Here is a 16841-nt window from a genome sequence, read left to right as displayed (position 1 = left end):
AGCCAGCCCTGCTGGTAAAGCCCAGCAGCTCAGCTCCTCTTGCAGTCCCTTGCAGCTTGGCATGGGGCTGAGCAGCTGCCTCTGCCCCCAGGGAGGAAGGAAGGGTGGAAGAGGCCTGCCGGGGGCTGGAGGGTGTGAGTTGGGCTGCAGAGTCCAGGAGCCAGCTAGGACTGTGCTGTACGGGTGCTGAGAACTGACGAATTCACTGGAGGCAGAGGAGGATCTTGCAGGCCTGCTACAAACACGAGTACTGTTATGAAATGGTTTTGTTGGTGCCTGACTATTCATGTCTCGGCAACCTGACTACTGGTAGTTGATACTGTTCCAGCCTCCTAATGTTATTCATGAGGCAGTTTTTCTATTTATGTTAATCACAGATACATTTGCATGTTAATGGCAGTGTTTGTCTTAAAGCTGATATTTTCATGGGAAGAGCAGGGAGGCATTCGAACAGGCTTTTGGAATGGGTCAGAGGAAACCGAGCAGGGAGAATCAAGTGGAAATATTTGGCCTTGTGTTCCAGGGTTGAGCAGAAGGCAGTTCCTCCATGAGTGTCAACTCTGCTCTTCTGGATGGATTTCCTAGCAGTGCCCACGGTAGGGAAAGTGGAGAGATTCTGGAGTGTGAGATACTGGGCTGAATTTAAGGGGAATGGCAGGGACAGGAGCAGCCCTCTCGCCCACAGCGTGCGTGGATAGATGGGTGGCTTTTCCAAAGGGCAAGGAGGCAATAACAACCTCAGCCTAACTTGCCTTACTGGCAGCTGGGTTTTGACTCAGCATCTGCAGGCTTGTAGATAAGCGCCCCGCTGACTCCATGCTTCCCCTGCTGAAGTATTTGATGTGATTTCTGATGCTAAGCTGAATCTAGAGTCCCCTCTCTCCTGCAAACTGACAGTCTTTTCTTGCTCAAGGCTTTAGACTGCTGATATCTGGAGCAGTGTTTAGGATCTGAAGGGACTATAAATCCCAGAATCAATGTGTGGTTTGTAGGGAGGACCAGACACAGAATATTTTTTTTTTTTTTTTTTTTGCTGCAGTCTCTTGCAAGTAGAACTAGGCTGGGTTCTGCTTACAGGGAGCTGGAAACCCTCCCGGAGACAGTGGGAGTAGGGTGGTGTCACCCAACACTAAGGGGACATGCAGGTTCTTTTAGGGACCCTTGGGATCCTATTTTAATACACGATTTGCTGTATCAATATAACAATCATAATTTAGACTCGAAAATAATATAAAAGAAGATGAGTCAGTCCTCAGAGGAAGCAGATGATGGTGGAGACGTCCCTGGCCACCGGGGGTCACGGCTCTCACTGTCCAGCAGCAGCTCCAGTCCAAGTTCCCCCATTTAGGACTTGTAATGGCTTGATTTTATAGACAGTGCTCTGGGTACTGTTATGTTCCCCTGTTCTGTGACTGGATCATCAGCATCACCTGGCTGGCCGACTGCCTGGGACCTTCAAGGCCAACACTTTTTAACAGCCTGAGCACTTTTTTAATACACGATTTGCTGTATCAATATAACAATCATAATTTAGACTCGAAAATAATATAAAAGAAGATGAGTCAGTCCTCAGAGGAAGCAGATGATGGTGGAGACGTCCCTGGCCACCGGGGGTCACGGCTCTCACTGTCCAGCAGCAGCTCCAGTCCAAGTTCCCCCATTTAGGACTTGTAATGGCTTGATTTTATAGACAGTGCTCTGGGTACTGTTATGTTCCCCTGTTCTGTGACTGGATCATCAACATCACCTGGCTGGATCATCAGCATCACCTGGCTGGCCGACTGCCTGGGACCTTCAAGGCCAACACTTTTTAACAGCCTGAGCACTTTTTAACACCACGTTCCATGTCTCAGCAGGCATAATTGACTTGGTGTTAGACGTGCCCAAAGGGGCATAAGCCTGTTGACCTGAGTTTGCTGTTAACTAAAGCAGGAAATGTGGAAATGCAAAAACCTAGTGAGAGCGACAGGCCTCTGCACCTTTGTGGATGTCTCCTCGCTGTTGAGTGGATCCCTGGGTGACTCTGTCAGGCTCAAAGTTTTAGAAGCTGAAGGACCCATGAAAGACATGGTAAGCGGGGTCCTGTAACAGCATGGAAACCCATCCTAGCTGGGAAACTGTGGCTTTCCTTGAGCCTCTGGTACTTCTATAAGCTTCAGGCACCTGGGCAAAGCAGGGGACGAGGGGAGGCTGTGGAAAATGCCTGCTGCTTCACTGACTTGCTGCGTCCTAAGGAGTAACTGAAGAGTTAGTTTGCAAGAGGTAATGTCTCTTCAGGAAGGAAGATTCTTTTTCTCAAATATTTGTTTACACAATTAAGCTTAGAGTGTAGCGTTTCTGCAAAACCCCTTTCTGTATTTCTGGCTAGGACTTTGCAAAGAGAATAGAATTGACTCCTGCATCCTACCTCCAAAATGTCTGGCTGTGGAGGACAGTGTTCATGTTTTCCAGAGGACGTAGCTGACCTCTTTAGCGCTCTCCTTTCCACGGCCAGTACAGCCTCCCAGATTCCTGCCGTTTGGGAAGTAGGAATGAGATGGAATGAATGAGCTGAATGTCCTGAAAGCTTAGAGCCACAGAGAGCTGAGGGACGGAGCAGTGGACAGGGCTGTCCTGTGCCCATAGGCTTGCTTGTCCCAGTCCAGCCCAGACGCAGTCTGTCCAAGTGCTGTTTCATGCTTGAGTACAAGCTGGCTCCTGTTGAGCAAATATCCACATCCTTGGAAAGCAGAGCAGCAGCAAGGATTGCCCTGGGAGTGAAGCAGGAGGTTTGAGTGGGGCATCTTCAGGCTCCATAGCTGCAGGATGCTTCTGTCTCCAGAGGCTGCTACCTCTTGCTACAGATACCCGAGCACCTAAAAGATGAACAGTATTTTGGACTGCCTTTGCTGTTGAGAAGAGGGCTCTAGGGAGGGGATTCATGGCACTTTCTTGGATTGGTGCTGGTGGATGTAGGTGTTGCTGGGCTTTACAAATCCCTGATCTGGCATGATGATAGAACCTTGCAAAATAACACTCTATCCCTGTGTGAGTGTCTCTCCTTTATCCCCACTAAATGGTGCACCTTTGTCCAATCCTCATTTTATCCTTGTCCTCCCATGGACTGAGGTTTTTGAGCCTGTGTTGTAGTTTAACCCCAGCCAGCAATTAAGCTCCACACAGCCGCTCACTCACTCCTTTCTGGCGTGATGGGGGATAGAATTGGAAGAGTAAATGTCAGAAAACTCGTGGGTTGAGATAAAGACAGTTTAATAGGTAAAGCAAAAGCTGCTCACGCAAGGAAAGCAAAACAAGGAAATCATTCCCTACTTCCCATCGGCAGGCAGGTGCTCAGCCATCTCCAGGAAAGCAGGGCTCCATCACATGGAATGATTACTGGGGCAGACAAATGCCATCACTCCGAATGTTCCCCCCTTCCTTCTTCTTCCCCCAGCTTTATCTGCTGAGCATGACATCGTACAGTGTGGAATATCCCTTGGGTCAGTGGGGGTCAGCTGTCCTGGCTGTGTCCCCTCCCAACTTCTTGTGCACCCCCAGCCCACTCGCTGGTGGGGTGGGGTGAGAAGCAGAAAAGGCCCTGGCTCTGTTGTAAGCGTTGCTCAGCAATAACTAAAACATCCCTACGTTATCAACACTGTTCTCGGCACAAATCCAAAACATAGCCCCATACCAGCTCCTATGAAGAAAATTACCCCAGCCACAACCAGCACAGCCTGTCAGTGTGCGTTACCTCAGTTTTGATGTTCCTGAGTACTGGAATTGGGACTCGGGGACTGGGTTTGAGTGCTTAACTCAGCAGGTAGCTTCATGTAGACTTATTCCTCTCCTATCCTTAGTTTTCTTAGGCTCGATGGCTAATTCTCCTGAGGCAAGGATGGTGTCTTCATTGCACGTGGACATGGTACCAATGCATTAAAGCTCTCAGTGGAATAAATTGCTTATTCCCAACTCCTGACTTTGGAGTTTTGTGTGCTAGACCTGACCCCGATTCTCTTAGAATGGGTCTCGTGTGACTTGCAAAGTGGCAGACTGGAGCAGCAGGTGGAATCAGGCAAGAATCTGCATTTGGGACTTTAGTGACCAGGCCTCCAAATCTGTTAGAAATAGGGTTTGGGCTTGCTGGTTATACAGGTGCTTTTGGGGCTTTTCCTGATGCTTGACATCACATCAGTCTGCAAGGGGAGAGTAAAAGCAAAGGGGTCCTTCCCCCCCTCTTCCCGATAGAGCTAGCTGCCTTTGCCATGAGAAGGGAAGGCTACCTGCATGCTTCCTGGCCTCGCTGCTTTTGTTAAATTATCCGGTGATCCCACGTCTGGCCTTGGTGCAGCATTCTCCGTTCAAAACCTGGGCAATAAGGAGCTTTAATTACCTGTTGGAAATATCTAATGCTTGTGTGCTGTTTGTAGAAGGGGTTTTTTCCCTAGCAGGAGCTGTTAGGACAGATGTGATTTGCTTAGCTGCAGCAACTTAACTGGAGCTGGGATGGAAGAATGGGAGAACAGCATCATCTTGTTGCCATGGGCTGGGGGATTGTCCTGAGCAGACGGCTTCCGTGTGGCCTAAAAGTGGAGGGGAGAGATCCAGACAGCCCCTGTCCTGCATCTACCTTTGGATCCATAGAGAGCTGAAGCGGCTTTGGAGTACCCCAAGCCAGGCACAAGAAAGTGGGGGCAAAAGAATGGGCCTCTCTATTTGGGCAATAACAATGCATCTGCAGCCCCAGCAAAACAATGTAGACATGGACATTTAGCAACAAGCTGAAGGGACATGTCCTGCCTTTGCTTAGGATGTGAAATGCCATTGGGAATGGGAGGGAGGTGAGTGAGGGGGTCAGATGCATTCTAGCATTTTGAGTCTATTCTCCAGTGCTTTGCTTATCCTCATCTGCAACAACCCAACTGATGACGCTCCACAGTCTAATAAATCTCTCTCTGCTAGGAAACGTTTCTTGGTATCCAGCCAATTTTTTCCTTTGCTTAGTTTCATTTGATTATTCTTAGCATCAGAGCACCCAAAGATGATCCTCCTCCTTCCTGGAGGGGCTACAATTCCTCCCCTCCTCCTCTGGCTCCAGTGTGAGGCTAAGACGTTAAGTCATATCTTGACTAAGAATGTCAGGATCATACATGTATGTATGGCATAGAAAGCCAGGCCTCTCTTGTCGCTTTCCATGATTCCATGAATCTGGATCATGGAGCTTTCATATGAGCCTAAAATCCCAGATGCTTTTCCTCTTTCCTTGCTTTTTTTTTTAAAAAAAAATCAATAATTGTATTGCTCCTTGTATCTCGTCTGATCCTTGCGGTTTGGGTTGTTTCTCCCACAGGCAACGTTCGCTTGCGTTTTGCTCTCCTGTTGTTTCTCACCTTGTTCAACATCTGTTTCAAACCTAGTTGATTCACTGGGGCCCTTTTCCATGACTTCAACAGACCTTGGATGGGACCTGCAAGTCCTTTAATGTTGTGGTTTGTCTGTTTCCCTGGAGTCTTCGACACATGCAAATAATAGAACATTTGCACCTTTAATTAGTGAGCCTCCCTGTCTGCCCCTCCTCCCCCCGCCTCCCCCAAAAAGGCAGGTCCCTCACAAGGGCTGTCCTAGGCGCTTCCCCTCTACCTGAGCAGAAACGCTGGGACAGAGATCTGCCAGAACAGGGCTGCATATGTGGTCCTTGTCCTTCGGTCACCCGCTGTTACCAAAGAAGAACGTTGTGTTGATGTGCATCTGCAATTGCGTGTCGAACCTGACGCTTGCTGTATCCGCTGCAGGTTGCGCGTTCCTCACGTACTGTGCCAGAGACTCTGCCATCAAAGCCCAGACAGCACTGCATGAACAGAAGACTCTGCCAGGGGTAAGTTCTGTGCCTGGAGCTCGCGCCATGGACAGGTGAATGGGGGATTGGCAGGGGAGGGAAGGGAGGGTGAGAAGTGGCTTAGATTAATTTTCCTGCTTGTGAAAGAGAAGTGTGGTTTGGGGGTTAGAACAGGGATGTGGGAGCCAAAGCACAGTGCTGCTCTTCACAGAGCTGCTGCTCTTTTCTCTACCTTGCCAAGACTGCCCCATGTGACTCCAGCCGAGCTTATTTCTGTGCTGCTCGTTGGTCTCTGTGGTGTGACGTGACATCTTCAGCTATCTGTCCCTGTCACTAGGGAGCTGTGAGCTTTGGGATGAAGTGGGTGGGCCCAGCCTGCACAATGGGCATGCTGGAAAGCTGACAGTAGACAAGACAAGGTACCAGACTCTTTTCCTCCAGGTGTGCAGAACTTCATCCACTCCTAGTCTGCCACTGCTCTGCAGGGTGCCTGGACAGTTTGTTGGGTGGCTCTGTGCAGGGCCCAAAATGACTTCTAGTGCAGTGGCTGAGTTGGATCAGCTTCTCAGAAGAAAAAAATACACTTGCTGTATCCCATTGTTTGGAAGAGAAATGGGTTATATAGGTGAGACAGAGACTGCTGAACTAGCTGTGGTCTGTTCCTGGGTCCTGCTTGCTCCACAGCTGGTGTCGGGAGCAAAGTGCAGTAGGGATTGCAGGAGACCAAGGACTGTGGAACAGGTCCCTCCTCACAGGGAAGTCCTCTGCCTCCCTGGGACCTGCTGGTGAGCTGAAAGGAGTTCTGAATTGTTGCCATTCCCATTTTGGTACGATTTGAGAGCTTTGACTGGGCAGTTCCCTTGCTGCGCTGAGGGGGTTAATCAAGCACATTAGGAGGATTCATTTGGAGGTGAGCAGGCAGAGGAGTTGGGTACTTATAGACAGAAGCTCACTGGAGGCTCTGAGTGCTCAAGGCAACAGAATAATTAATATAATCCAGGGGTCTCTGGAGAGGGGTTAGGAATTCTTAAACATAACATTTCCTCTTCAACCCATACAGGTCCAAATAGATTCCCTCACCTCTCCCTGCTCCCCTCAAGACCTCCACATGCACACATCCTTTTCCATATTTGTTTACATCCCTTTTTGCATGGGCCTGTGTTGGCATTTGAGGGCTGGAAAGTGCACATAACTTAATTACCACTTAATAGGATCTTTGCTGTTTCAGGTTATCTCAGGGCAGCGAGGGGGAAGAGTGCAGATAACCAGGTGCTTGGGTTTTTGAGTTTGAGTTAATTTTGTGTAAGGGGAAAAGGTCAGCCTTTCAGGCTAAAGCAATGTAATCTTCTGTGTGTGTTGGTCCAGGGCAGAACTGGCAGAGTCTATAAGAACAAGCCAAAGGATGGAGGAGCAGTCATGATGAGTCATGGTACAGTGCTGTAACACAGGGGAGAAGGCAGACGTGTCTCTACCTAGTACCTGTAGAGTGACTCCAAAAGGTTGTTCATGTGAGGCTCGGTGAATTCAAGGCAATCTCAGTTTTGCTGCCATTCTACATCAGGAATTTGTTGCATGTTTCCCTATGTTCTCTGCTGTTTCTGCTCTCAGTGGTTATAGAGTGCTGTACGGAGTAGTATTTAAAGCAGCAATTTATCTGTGATGTGGTGATCTAAAGGCTTTTTATGTTAAGAAACGTGTAAGAAACTGCTTGGGAAATAGTAAGAAGTCTGTGCTAGCTGAATACTTTCGAACATGTTTGTCTAGAGACAGTTAATGAGAAGTGTGGTGTAATTAAGCTTCAGGATTAAGATGAAGATGAGCTGTGCTGCATTTGGAGCTGTCTGTTTTCAGGCTGGCAATACACCACTTCATCGCATTTAGTTTCTCTTTTGGAAAGTCCCTCAGTGACCAAGAAGGCAGGATTCTCTCTCTTTGGTGATTTTAGTGGTCATTTAGAGATGGTTACTACCAGAACGGAACAGACCTCCATCCTGACGTGCATAGAGTTGGGCTTGGCGTGGGCATCGGCTGGGTGACCTGAGGTAGCTTTCAGCCCTGTTTTCTTAGCCTGGTTTGCTTGTGTCTGTATAGTATCACCCATCCCTCTGACCCAACTGATCACAGAGAATACTCTGGAAATGAGTTACAGGCAGGAGTGCTAGGTAACTGTTTGTTTCCCTATTTTGGGAACAAGGCCATGAGATTCTGTCTCTGTACATCCACATCTAGATCATCTTCTGATGAACTCTGTGGCAAAGCCTCTCACCAAAAAGGTAGTGAGGACCCTAGGATAGGACAGAGAACAGAATGTACTGGACCACACACCGCTGGCATTTCAGTAAGTGGGCTGTAGTCTGGTAAACAAGTGATTTCTTGTTCATTTTACCCACTTACCATCTCCTTATTGCACATAGCAATAGCAGGAAGAAAATTTAAGAGCGTATGACATCAGTGTAGGGTGACACAAACTGTCATCTGAACGTATAACCAAGCATCAGCATGTTTAGAGACTGCAAGGGGTCAAACTGGCGTGGAAAGGATCTTGTTGGTAATCCTACACTTGCTGTTGTATTGGAAAGCAACCATAGATGTCACAAATACCCAAGTACCTTCCTTTGTTGGTCTCAATACAAAGATCAGTGGTTGATCTCAACAGTTCATTAACCTGAATAGAGACAAATGGCTTTCTTAGTCCAGACTGGGGATTTGGTGAGGACAGACTTACAGAAATACTTTGATACGGTTTCTGACAGGTCCCTAGGCTGCGGTCAGGCAGCTGGAGGGGGACTTCTGGGTTCTTTTGCAAATCTGTGACTGGGTAGGCCTGTGCCCAAGAGGTATTGCTTAGGCCCTGGCCCTCCAGGTCTGATGCTAGTGATGTCAGCCCATGTAAGGATGTTGCCACGTTGTTCCTGCAGGGTCGTACCTGCAGTGTAGCTTTCCTGAGGTTTTATATTTATACCATAGGTTTTTCACATAAGTCAGTGGGAATCACCATGGTCTCTCTTTGCTTTTATGGCATTTCTGGCAAGTTCCCCTTTTGGGAGATCAAAATTCTTGTTTATTTTTAAATTGAGGGCTGTTGGATGCATGGTGGCTAAAAAGGATTTCAACTCAGAAAAGCTTACTTTTTGACAGTAAGGCTTAGCATCTTTTTCCAAAGGTAAATAGATTTTTGGCTTTCACCCCTTTTGTAAGGGCTAGTGTGCTCAGGGTGTAAAGCGAGACAACTGTCAGCTGTATATTGTATTATCTAAAACACCTGCCTTGCCTTCAGAGCTGGTGAATTGCTATCAGTGCAGTCTGGAAGTAACAAACGCGTGAAACTTCCTTTGGGGAAGGAAGGCTGGAGCTTCCTAGAACAGAGAGGTAAAGTGCATCCTCAGTGAATTAGCCTAAGTGTCTGATCACCCAGGCTTGCTGAGGAGCTTGAAAGGATGCCAGGTGTTTATGCCCTTGCTATCAGCTGGGGTAGGCAGGAAGAACGCCCTGCCTTGTGGCCGTGTGGTCAGGGACCCTGTTTCCACCCACTGTGGTGTGTGTCCTCAGATGTGGACAGCAACCTGTGAGCCTCAGCACAGATAGGGCGCCGGCACGCAGCAACACGGGTTTGCCCATCAGCTTGGTTGGTACACGTGACAAGCAGGACACACATCACACGTTGCTCACAGCGACTCACGCTGTGCGGCATACAGACAGCGCCAGCATCGTAGCCAGTTCTCTGCCCAGCGCCACCCCCTAGCCAGCCTGGCACACTCCCACTCCCTGCCCTTCACAGTACTTTCTGCGTCCTGCAGGTGCAGAGATCCTGTTTTGTGTTCCCCAGGTTTTGCTCCCTGAGGACAGGCTGGGGAGCTGCACAATTAAGTCTGACTTAGTCCCAGTAAAGCAGTTTGATGGGCTGCAAAGACTCAACAGAGATGGAGACAGATCTGCCTGAGGAACAAAACAGAAACCAGCTCCCTTTGTGGCCTGAGTCCACAGGGCTTGGGGAAACACACACAACCCATGGAGGCTGAACGGAGGCAAAATCTTTGGATCTGAAAAGCAGAGAGGGAATCAAGCCCATACACTTCTTCCTAAATCTAGTGTCCTCTTCAGCTGCCAGCCAGCCTAGCAGTGCAGTGTTTCACCTTCTCCCCACTCCCTGGCACACTCCTCCCCGGCTCGGTGAAACAGTATTGTATCTCAATAACCCATGCCTTTGATTCGTGATTGTGCCTTCACTTTGCTGAGTTCTGAAAGGAATTGGAGAGGTTATTAATGACATGCAGCGATCACACAACAAGTTAAAGCCTCTCGCTAAGTGAAATTTGAGGGAAAAGCAGCCAGCTTTTCAATATTTCGCAGAAACGCTTTGTGTCTCTTTTCATTTGCAGCCAGACAGTTGCAAATTACATTAAATTGCTCCTGAAGAAGAAGGGAAATAAGAATAGAGGGAGGAAGTGGAGGGGGGGGGTGGTTTAAAAAAGTCATTCTTCTGGCAAGGTACAGTTACAGTTTTATTTCTATGCAGAACAAAGAAGGGCTTGCTGAAAGGTAGGCAAGTAAGTGGCAGAAATTGGTATTGATCCAAGCTGGGAATATGGGCAGTTTAAGAGCAGTGATGGGGTACTGAAATGTGGCTACATCAGGAGAACTCATGGGTGCAGTGATGGCTTGGGAACGCAGGGACACAAGAATGGAAAATTACAGAGAGCAGCAGCATTAGAGCAGAGAGAGGATCTGGGAATGCACCAGGGGTTGAGATGCTGCAGCACTAACTCAGGTGGTTGGGCACAAGGATTAATGCAGAGACCCAGCAGAGCTTGAGCAGAGGGTATCCCTGTGGGCAGGCTGTCTCCTGTGCTGCCAGGAGCAAGGGCTCACCGTGGGCCATCTGTCAGGATCCACAGCCAGCGATGATAATAAGGGAACACAGGTAACTGGAGGGGTTTTGGTAGAGATGTCAAAGCATCTCATTCTCCCTTCCCCTCTCTTTTGTACAAGTGCTGGTATGGAGCCAGCCTGGACCAGTATTTCTGAAAATTTCCTCGTGTGAACACTACAGGATATTGCAGCTGACAAAGCTGGGAGACAGGCCGAGGAGTGGAGTGCGGGTCTGAATGTTTGGTTGGGGGCTGAAGCTGGACACTGGTTGTTATTCTTTGAGGTGGCCTCTGCAGTTTGAACCTTTGGCTGGGGCAGGGTGTAGAAGTTTTTCCCATGTTCCTTCTGCAGGTTTGATAGACAACATCAGGAAATTCATGAGAGCCATGCAACATTATCAGTAGAAGACAATAGAGAGCACATCAAGGCTGTCTCATTGAAATGGCAGCACCAGGACATGAAGGTACTGGGCTAAAGCAGCCCTGGGCAAGGAGCAACAGAAGTGCCTGTTCACTGCAGAGAGAATTGCAAATGCTTGTGCTGGTGGGGGTTTGGCTTAAGGGGCTGAGAACCAGCAGTGAGGCAAGGCAGCAGCCCTACGAAGTACATACCCTGAAGAGGCAGGGGGAGAGCAAGCTGCCAAGGCAAACATTGGCTTTTGCTGCCTACAGAATATGAAGGATAATGAAATGAAAGATCAGCACCCGTTCCCACGTGCTGACCAAATGCACACGTGCAGGCTCTGTCCTTTGCACAAGGGGCCTCCATTTCTCACTAGAAATGGGTGCCCTGGGCACAACCGGGCACTCGCATCTCCTTGTAGCGCAGAGCTTAGATTTTTGTCTCCCCAAGCTGGCATGTTCCCTACTGAGGGAACCTCCCCTGTGCTCGTGAGCACCCCCCCACACACACCTGCACACCAACCCACGCAGGCCTTCATCTTGGCCAAGGCTCCCGAGCCTGACTCTGCCTTCCCACCTCCCCGGGGTCATTTGGTATGTGTGCATGCACACACGTGCTTGTGAAGACGGATATAGAATCACAGAATAATTTATGTTGGAAGAGACCTCTGGGGTCTTTGGTCAAACCGCACTCAAAGCAGGGCTAACTACCTCAGATCGCTGAGGACCTTCTCCAACTGAGTTTTTAGTATCTCCAAGGGGATCCTGCAGTCACTCTGGGCCTCTCTTCCAGTCCGAGGGCACCCCCAAAGTGAAATAATTTATCTAATACCAGCCATAACCAGAGGAGAGATGGCTCAGGGGGTTCTTAGGGTGGCGCTGGGACTCGGGCCCGTTTCCAGTGGGTTTTCCCATGGGCACGTCGGCAGCCGTTGTTGCAGGAGGTTTTGCACCGCTCGGACCCGTTACCGGTTGCCATGGGAACTGGCGCACTTGGCCTTGTGTGCGGCAGCCGGCGGAGGATCCCTGCTGCCGCCCGCAGCCGCCAAGGCCAGGCCTCTTCCCCAGCGGCTGTAATTAACCGGCGGGGGGGGGAAGAGGTGGGGGCACGGCCGCACCGAGGAGCTGCCGGTGCCCCCGGCTGTCAGGCCCGGGCTGACCTTCTAGCACATTCGGCAGAGGCCTGCGCGAGCTCTCTGCAGAGCCGGCTGTGTCTGCCAGCTCAGGCTTCCCGTGCCCCTCGCTCTGCGCTTTGCCGGTGTGCTGAGGTCCTCGGAGGCTCCCATGGGTGCTCTCTGCAGTGGCAGAGAGGGTTGCCAGGGCACTTCTGTTGCCCCTTGCCCAGGGCTGCTTTAGCCCAGTACCTTCATGTCCTGGTGCTGCCATTTCAACGAGACAGCCTTGATGTGCTCTCTGTATTGTCTTCTACTAATAATGTTAGAGGTCTTCTCCAAACAGCCTGACAGAAAGGTCAAAGCCAGGTGAGTGTGGCAGTGCTCCCAGCTTTCCCCTCTGCAGCTCTTGCACTTGCTCAGAGTGACTTGGTGACCTGTCTCGTAGCATCTTGTTCCTGCTTTTTGTAGGCCTGCTAAGTGCTTTCCACCTTCCTTTGAGCTGGGAGTGGCTGCTGTGATTAGGGCAAGCTGAGGACAGCAAGACCCTGTCTCTGCTGAAGCAAGATCCTGCAGCTGGTGCAAGACTATGGGCCTGAGCACCGAGCTGTGCCCAGGTCCTCAGGCCCATGGTTTTCTGGTGGCCAGAATGATCTCTTAGGGTCTTGATGAACTTGTTAGAAGAGCTTTTGGGGTTTTACGTTCCTTCAGCCCTGTCTTGCAAGAGTTGGGAGGAGCAGGAGGAAGTTTGGGGCCAAATACTACTGCTCGTTGCACTGCTGAAAAGCCCCCTTGAAACCAGAGAGGTACTCACCTGAACTTGGCCCATGATTTTTCTTCCTGTGGCCTCTGAGGGAAACTGTTGTCCTAGCACCTGTGGAAAAGGATTTGAGAAAGTTGGCACTTTCCTCTTCTCACCTAAAAGCTCCTTTGACCTTCAGTGGCACTAATCACGAGTGACAAGAAGAGATCAGGGCAACAGGGATGATCATTTAACGTCCTCCTTGATGCGGTGCCCTGTGGTGCACTGAAACATCAAGGAAAGAGCCCCATGAGGACAGACTGACCATGGAGTCCTGAGAGACCACACTTAAATGTGTCTGCCAAACAGTCACGTATGTGATAGGGGCTCCAATTGCTATGTTGGACTGGCCTCCCTGCTGGTCGTCTGCTGTTAATGCACAGTAATGGTGCTGTCACTTCCATGGAGATACCAGGGAGATCCAAAGGCTCTCTGAGTCATGGCGATAAGTTGCTTGCTTGCTTCCCAGAGCAGCTCTAGCTACGGTGGGGACAAGGATGTCTGACTGTGTTAAGGGAGAAGAAGCACAGCAGAGAATCCAAGAGGCAAAGCAGCCGTTCCATGTGTGTTGTGGCCTGCACGCTGCTTAGATGTCTGCTTGCTGATTTCTGCATGCACTTTGGTGGGGAAAAGGGGATAACTTCCCTGCTCTGCCTGATTTGCCCTCTGTGCTGGGCATAGGGAAAATACATCCCCAAGAAACGTGTGAGAGGAGTTGGAGTTTGAGTCCTCTTCTTGGTGACACAAAGCATTTGGGTGAAGTCCTCCAACAATCTTCCTTGCTCATGCAAAAAGAGACGGCCTTAGCCATGCAGGCAGGAGCTGTGTAACCACAGTGGACTCTGCACTTTGCATCCCGCTTCTGCCACAGACTTCCTGCATGACCTTCATCATCATGTGCCTTGATTCCTCCACCTGGAACACAGTATTCATAATTGCTCTTGTCTCCTTCATAAGGGGATTGGGTGGGGTGAATTCATAAGCAGCCTTCAGAGCTGTGCTGGAATGGTGCTTGGTGCTAATGCTGCTCGTGTTTCTGTGTGAGACAACTCCCCTTTCTCAGGGAAGGATGGTTCTTCTGGATAGGACTGAGGTACACTGAGACGTCAGTGGAAAGACGCAAGCAGGAGACTCGAGCACCGAGACTGGCACCAATCCATCACTGCTTGCATTCCTGACCAGAAACAAAATCCAAATGAGCAAAGCGGCATTTAGATTTATGTGCTCTGCACAGCTAGGAGTGGTTGTGATCATTCAGGCAGGGTATTTTTAACTGGCGAGAAGAAGACCGGCCCACAATTTGCAAAGCCTAAGAGCCTGGGACCTAATTCTGCCCAATGGCCTTGAATGCCTCTTGGTTCCTGACGTCCCAGAGGAGCCAGCCCGCATTGTGTGTTTCACGCTGTCTGCCGCTGACCCACTTAACACGGTGAGGTTCCCCTGCATTGCACCTGAGGGGCTATTTTACATCACTTACTCCTAATTAATAGAGAGGCTTGCCCTGCCATCCCAGGGGGCTTTCTTCCTCTACCCAGCTTTTGCAGTGTGAAAGCTGAGGAAGCTAGGGGTCACTGCTCCTCCTTGGAGAAAATGGCTACCAGATTGCTGAGCTGATCGCTCATACTGGGCATCGGTGTAAATGTGGGGAGCTAGTTCGCCTCCAAAAGGGGTTTTTTTGGGGTGTGGTCAGACGAATGGTGCATTTTGGCCTTGGTGAAGCCAATAGCAAAGCTTCCTCTGACTTTAGCAGGGCCAGGAATTTTCTTTAGGTCCTTGATCCCAGGAGTGCTACAGAGGTGGGGGAGCATTTCCTTGAAAGCGGGGAGGAAGCCTAAACAGAGCGCAGTTCCCCATTTCTCTGTACTGACCAGATGCTGGGGATGGGGTAGGGTGTAATCTAGACACTCGCCAGCAATGCCTCTCACCCCTGCCTCTTCCCTAGAAACCTCTAGGCTCCCCTGGGCTGCAGTGACTCTCTTACCACTGGGTCTCTCCTTGCTGCTCCCCGAGGGCTATTCAGGAAACGTGGCTGCTGTGCTTTGTAGCATGTAATGCTCCAGTGGTCAGCGTAGCTTTGTGCCCCCATCAGGTTGGCCAGTTGCTTCCCACCAGTAACCCCAAAGAAAGCAAGCTAACAAAGGCTGCGTGCTTGTGAGAAGGAGAGCAATGCAGAGAGAGAAACATCGTCTGTGAGAGCTGTGGGCTGTGGAAGGTAAGCACGGCTGTGTTTGGAAAGGGAAGGTATGCATCCAGCCAGGAGGACGAATGAGAGGGAGAAGCTGAAGGAGGCAGTGGGAGCTTTGCCCCCTCCTGTGTGCTGCCTGTCTGGTGTCCATTGCTGCATGTGGCTCCAGCAGATTTCTTGAGTCCAGTGGGTCATGGAGCCGACAGCTCTTAGTCTGTCATTAGCAGCAGGTAGGAAGCGTGGGGGTGAGGGCTTTGTGCTGGGGGACATTTGGCCCATGGTGGCCTGTGCTAAATGTTAATGCGATATTCTTCAGAAATGAAGTATAATAACGCTCACCTGAATAACATAATGAGGAAAATAAAGCTCAGCTAGCGAGGCAGGCACAGACTCATAAATCATTTGCTCAAGATCTCCACGCCACGTGTGTGTTCACATTTGTTTGTGTTCTTGTGCGGTAGGCATGCAGGTCTGTGCTTGGCACTTGGAATTTAAGGCAGGCACATCCTGCCTCTGTGATTCTGGGCCCAGCTGGCCATGTGCAAATGCGGCTTGCTTAGAATCGAGTGTGTTCTCCGACTACCGTGCAGCTTGAGATGATGACCGGAGGCCAGAAGATTTTGTACTTCCAGAATTTGCTGTGCAAGCCAGAAGCGTGTCCTCCCTGCTGCCCTGTTACTCTCTTTCTCCCTCAAATGGAAGGGGTGAAGCTTGACCCTTCTATGTGTTGAGTTCCCGTGGGGGACAGAGCTCTGTCTGAGACCTCTATACAGAGTTGAGGACCCCACAAGGACACTTGTCAAGGCCTTGCGACCTGTGCTGTTGAGTTAAAGCAACTGTGGGCGCTCTTTGCATTTGTAGGCTCACGCCTCTGCTTGAGAGGCCTTTGATATTTTGTGCATCTTTAATGGCAACGTGGGACACTAATGGCAACTAAGCGAGCCTGCTGTAGCAGAGGGGTTGGACTAGCTGATGATCTCCGGAGGTCCCTTCCAACCCTTGCCATGTTGTGATTCTATGATTCTGTGCCTTAGAAGGATTAAAGTGGTATTCTGTTTGTGGAAGCCTCTGGGTGTCCAGTTGTCTGCCAGGAGGACCATGCCTGCCTCTGCCTCCGTTGGGAGACCTCTCATTTAAGGAAGCAGCGGGCAGAGAGTCCTGCTGCTCTTTTCCAAGCCTCAGCATCTGGACAAATTTCTTGTATCTTGTTTTCTCCTCTTTACTCATGTCTTCCAGAGCAGGTGAAGACCAGCCCAGAGACCAGACCTCCGTTCGGTGGGTGGCTCTCAAAGTCACTGGAGCTGGCAAGGTCTTTGGAAATGGGCAGCCCTTGACCAAGGGCTTGGTCTGACATTGGTAGAGGGTGAGTCTTCCTGTGCCCTTGCTAGGGTGCTGTGTCAAGTAGTCAAGAGAGAAGCTGTGGGCAGAGCTGTGGGGTGCAAAGCAGCCCCCGTGCTTGATTTCACCCTAGGCAGACCCTCTTCCCCTTGTCGCTGCAGTCAGGCACTGCTTTCCAGACTTGCACCAGTGCGAACCTGCGTCACTGTGCTGGCATCGGCACTGGCATCTCCACTGCCCGTGCTGTCTTGCGGGTGCTGTGCCAGGGCACAGCGGTGGGCATGTTGCCCCCCCGGGGGGGTGTGTGACCCACGGGGGGGTA

General features: G+C 50.3%; 1 protein-coding gene across 3 annotated transcripts in view; it reads left to right on the top strand.

Annotated features, from left to right (window-relative positions):
• CELF5 (CUGBP Elav-like family member 5) overlaps positions 1–16841 on the top strand; it is a 48900-nt gene that overhangs the window by 10828 nt on the left and 21231 nt on the right. For all 3 annotated transcript variants that reach the window (XM_035892248.1, XM_035892249.1, XM_035892247.1), the window contains exon 3: positions 5769–5851. In XM_035892248.1, coding sequence (XP_035748141.1) covers positions 5769–5851 — 83 coding nt within the window. The remainder of the gene's footprint in view (positions 1–5768; positions 5852–16841) is intronic.

The sequence above is a fragment of the Egretta garzetta genome, unplaced genomic scaffold (assembly GCF_000687185.1).
Source record: "Egretta garzetta isolate BGI_Z169 unplaced genomic scaffold, ASM68718v1 scaffold4, whole genome shotgun sequence".
In the NCBI taxonomy this organism is placed as follows: domain Eukaryota; kingdom Metazoa; phylum Chordata; class Aves; order Pelecaniformes; family Ardeidae; genus Egretta; species Egretta garzetta.
Note: the sequence above shows the minus strand (reverse complement) of the source record. Positions and strands in the feature narration are given on the sequence as shown.